Source organism: Lactuca virosa, chromosome 8, assembly GCF_052849685.1.
Source record: "Lactuca virosa cultivar CGN04683 chromosome 8, Lactuca_virosa_CGN04683_v6, whole genome shotgun sequence".
NCBI classification, from domain to species: domain Eukaryota; kingdom Viridiplantae; phylum Streptophyta; class Magnoliopsida; order Asterales; family Asteraceae; genus Lactuca; species Lactuca virosa.
This window is the reverse complement of record NC_136433.1, coordinates 186,093,524-186,098,930: the sequence shown is the minus strand read 5'-3', so window position 1 is coordinate 186,098,930 and position 5,407 is coordinate 186,093,524. Positions and strand designations below refer to the sequence as shown.

Below are 5,407 nucleotides of genomic sequence, written 5' to 3'. Positions count from 1 at the left end.
GAAAAGAAGAAGCTATTTTTTATATTAAAACTATTCTAATTTTTATAACTTATAAAACATATAAATACATATAAGACAAAAAAAACCTTTTGGTCCAAAAAGATGTTCATGACATAATAAATCATACCTTATGATATATTATGATATATTTTGATACTTAACATTGAAAATTAATATTTCCATGAAAAAAATAATTTACAATTAACTACAAGATATATATTTATTTATCAAGAATCAAATTATTATAAATAATATATTTACATCTATTTGTTGTTAGTGTGACCCTTTAGGATCATATATTATCTAACAATATGATTCTATGATGAATATTGGACATATAGATCTTTCAAGAGACACAAGGTTTATGTCAAGGTTCTCGAGGAAATTCCATGAAGATCTGAGTACTGGGTGAAAGAACTATTCGGGCACTTGAAGACATGCTTAGAGCATGTGTGGTAGACTTTAGGAGCAATTGGGATCGGTGTTCATCCATACAAAATTATTTATGGTAGAAAGTGTAGAACTCCTATCTAATGGGGGAGAAGTTGGACATAGGGTACTTGGTAGTATGGAAATAGTTTTAAAGGATACCGAGAACATGCAGAAGATCCGAGAAAGGATGCAGAACGATTAGACTTGCCAAAAACGTTACGCTGATAAGCAAAAGTCTGACCTAGAATTCCAAGTTGGAGACTTTGTAGTGCTGAAAATGCCACCATGGATAGGAACTATCAAATTCAAAAAGCAAGGAAAGTTAGGACCTAGGTACATTGGTTCGTACAAATTAATTGCACATGTAGGAAAGGTAGCCTATCATTTAGCACTACCAGAAAATCTTGGATTGATACATAACACATTCCATGTGTCTCAACTGAGGAAATTCTTGGCAAATGAAATTGCAATTGTTTCATTCGATGATACTCAAGTAAATGATAAATTGAACTACGTTAAGAAGGCAAATGAAACTGCTATTTTTCCATTCGATGATACTCAAGTAGATGATAAATTGAACTACGTTGAGAAGTCAGTTTCTATTTTGGAGTGCAAAATGAAGACACTATGCAACAAAGAGATCAGAACCATAAAGGTACAATGGCAACATCAACGAGAGTCAGAGTGGACTTGCGATCCAAAGGAAGAAATGAAAAGAAACTACCTTACATTATTTAGATGGATTTTAGGGACAAAATCTTTGTAAGTGAGGGTGAGTTGTAACACCCCGTTTCCACTTTTAAGATAAATAAACTATAAGATTTTATTTATAAAAATATAAAGTAAAAATATATTATGATTTAGGTAAAACGATCTAAACAAAAGTTATAGTAGATGAAAATATGAAACCATGGATATAAATAACGTCAAAAATGGATTCTGTGTGAGAAAGTTACAATTATCCAAAGATAACGAGAAAATAACAGTTTCCATGTAGCAGCCAACCAACCATCGAAATGCCAACTACCTCATTTATAAGGCAACTATGAGACCATATGGACACGACACATCGATCCAATTTTCACCCCTATAAATACCAAGCCCCCCTATTCATTGCTAATTTCGTCTCTCTCTCAACCCTCGAGGTTTCAGTCCCTTGTGATTTAATTTCTTCATTCTTAAGTATCGCTAGCGAAGTGCCGGAGCGTTGAAGAATCTTTTTAGTAAAAGTCTAAGTGTCAAAGTTACGCTCGCTATATTCCAATTTTTTTCATCAATCGGGTAAGCTACACTTTTTCACTTGAGTAACCTTATAAAATGTCATTATTATTAACCCGTGTGTTATTATGAACCAAATTATAAGATTTATTATTAATTCCAATAATATTACTGATTAATCTATTTATGTGAGCAGTGTATAGAATAGAAAAGTTGGCTTGGTTTTTGGATTTCAGAAAAAAAAAACTATACACCGAAATAATCATGTCTCCTAACTATCTAGACTAACTAGTCCTTATTTCATAATGAATCTAGTATTAATGAGATTAATGGAGAATTAAAATTTTAGTTGTAATAATCACAATAAAAATAACCAATATACTATTATTGGTTATTGCATGTTTGTTGTGTCGACTTCAAACCATTACCAATCAGCTTCAAGATTATGGAAGTGACTTGCACTAACTCACTTATTATGTTATATATATATATATATATATATATATATATATATATATATATATATATATATATATATGGGATAATGACTTAGAAGGGTAACATATTTTTTTATTTGTACATATTTAGTCACTGAAGTTTTTTTTTTGTCCATATTTTCCCACTGAACTTGTTGAACTGTTTAAAAAACATCATTATGACCTGCAATCATAGGTTTGTCGGTCTCCGGTGTATCTCACAGCTCCGGCAAAGTTCCGGACGTCTTCTCCGGCGAGGTTCCGGTCATCTTCTCCGGCCAACATTTTTTCAGATCTGGAACACACATCAGACTCATATTTGATTTTAAGATTAAGAAAACACACACACATCAGGTCTGGGTTTTTGAAATCCATTAGAACATTAGATCCAACACAAATCATGTTATCTTCATCATAAATCATGATGAACTCATAAATTGTGATGAACACAAAAATCGGGTCCATAAAACAAGCACAAACAATTTATGAGTGTGAGTTTTTGATTTTGAGTTTTTGGGTTTGTGTTCGTTTTCTTTATCTTTTTCTGAGTTTGTTCTCTAAACACATGTATATGCATAAACACACCTCATATGCAAACATGAACAAGAAATTAGTCATACTCACATACAAATGGGTTCTTGAAATCGAACACCCATATGAAATGGGTTCTTGAAAATCGAGTTCTAGAAAATCAGACATACATTGAGTTTGTTCTTCCGATTTCTGCAAATCGAACACCCATTTCTGCAAATCGAACACCCATATGAAATGGGTACTTGAAAATCTTCATCAGATCTGAAAAATCTGACTTTCTCATCAGTGTGTGTTCATGTGTGTATTTATGTTCTTCATCAGATCTGAAAATAAACCTCAAGATAAAGAACTCAAATAATTTATGGGTTCATGCCATGAGTGCCACTCGACCCCTGGAGCACCACCTGTCTCCTATGACTGTTGTTGTTCATCACAGATCTGGAGGAGTTGCTTCGAGTTTTCGACGAACCATAACATATATGGACGTTCTTGGTTACAAAATCGAGTTTACATGTGGATGTGTGTTTGGATTCAAGTTCTAGGAAAATATTGTTCTTGTTGAAATTTTTTGCCGGAGAAGATGACCGGAATCTTCCCGGAGTTGCAAAGGCCGCCGGAAACCGGATTAACCCACACCAACCGGTCATAAGGGTAAGATATAGACAAAAAAAGTTCAATGGGCAAATATAGACAAAAAAAAAGTTAGTGACTAAATATATACAACTGGAAAAATATGTTACCCTTTTAAGTCATTGTCCCTATATATATATATATATATATATATATATATATATATATATATATATATATATATATATATATATATATATTGATCATAAGTGACCCTATAATGGAAAATGATCAAGGTTTATATGTTGATAATGAGTGAACCTATATGAGAAAGTGATCTTAGTTGTGACAAAGTGGTCCTATGAGCAAAAGTGACAATATACGGTTGATGCCAACAATATATCATTTAAATTTATGTGCTAAGTGTCTATGTGTTATGCAATACATATTCATAATATAATGAGTGATATTGTGTCTACTCACTAAGCTTTAAGCTTGCCCATTGTTTATAAATAATTTCAGGACCCTTTGGAGTGAGTAAAGGGAAGAACACGGTTTGACTGTAACACCGTCTGCATTATGTTTAATATATTTTAGAAACTTTGTTTAAATGAAATCAAATGTTTTATGTAATTAAGAAAGAATGATTTTATAAATATTATTTTATTATCAAATTTTAAATTGGCATCAAAACATATGTTTAATTTTTTTTATGTAATTAAGAAGGAATATATATATATATATATATATATATATATATATATATATATATATATATATATATATATATATATATGAAATTCATTTGTATCTTTAGTTTTTAATATTATAAATATTTCAATGTCGTGTGAATGGGGATGATATGGGGATGATATGTCTTTTTAACCTTTTCTAACATTTGGGATATATACTTCTTACTTTCCTAAAGTGGTGAAATAAGTTCCTATTTCTAGTTCGACACCTCCAACCAAATCACACTTCTTTAGGTCAATCTTGAAACATAAAATTGATATATTCAAATACATACAAACTTATTAATGCAACTTTGTTACACGGTTATATTGATGTAGTTTAAATCCAAGTTAAAATTATAATATCTGATCATTATATTTCTATTTTAACCTATGTATTAAGCGAAAGTAATTAGATATAAGAAGAAAGAAAACAATATATATGTTTTATTGTAAAAAACTGATTATTGAAATAAATCTCAAATCTTATAATTACCTTTAACTTCGAGTTTTCGACCAAGTAAAATTTTGATCTTAATTATTTAAATATAATAACCACTTTAAAAACTCGTATCCAAAAACCCTTTTTTTCTATAATTATTAGGCAAGAAAAGAAAGTCCTTTTGGTAGAAATAATAAACAAAATGGTTGTTTTATGTCGTTCTCTATCTTAGATGCATTACTCTTATATTTGAATCAATCTACTTGCTATTGACTTATAGTTAATTGATAATAAAAAAGAAAACAATTTACTTGAACCCTAAAACTTAATTGATCAAAGAAAAAAGAAGCAAAATGGTTAGAAATTTTATGTTAGTCAAGTTACAATTGAGCATATGTCTCGTTACTTAGATGAGGTAAATATGTAACCAAGTGTCAAAAGAGGCAAGAGCACATGATAGCATGTGCCATCTGGATTGATGGGGGTGAGTTGGTAGAAACTCTAGTTATTATGACTTGAAGAAGAAGAGAAGAGAAGAGATGACACTATTCTTTTACTTTTAACTTTGACTTAAATTGTCAACTCAACTTTTGAAATCCGACTACTTACTACCTCAGATGACAACCTCAAACATAAACTACTCAATGTCTTGGTATTATCAAATGTATGTCCTGAAAAGATATGAAACATATGTTCCTTCTACAGTGTTTTTGATTGGAGTTGGTGAAAAATAAATATTTGATTTTGCCCACTTTTGATCATTGAGATGACGCCTATAAAAGAATGCATTCATGGGTTTCTGAACCTTTTATAGCCACCCAATTAGGCAAAAGCATCATCATTAATCTTTCTACAACACCCATTTCCCTTATCAAAAAAATATTTTCTCGGGATACAACCATACGATAGAGGCATATCTTGTCTTTGGTTCTGGGTTATAAAGTACAAACTTAAATTGTTTATATTGAGCTAACACTAATAATGATATGGTTGGAACTAAAAAA

General features: G+C 30.6%; 1 protein-coding gene across 1 annotated transcript; it reads left to right on the top strand.

Annotated features, from left to right (window-relative positions):
* The first annotated feature begins 709 nt into the window (after positions 1 to 709).
* Positions 710 to 1,198, top strand: LOC145131126 (uncharacterized). The gene has a single exon (XM_079065857.1). The coding sequence runs from the start codon at positions 710 to 712 to the stop codon at positions 1,196 to 1,198; it is 489 nt and encodes a 162-aa protein (XP_078921983.1).
* The last annotated feature ends 4,209 nt before the right edge of the window (positions 1,199 to 5,407 follow it).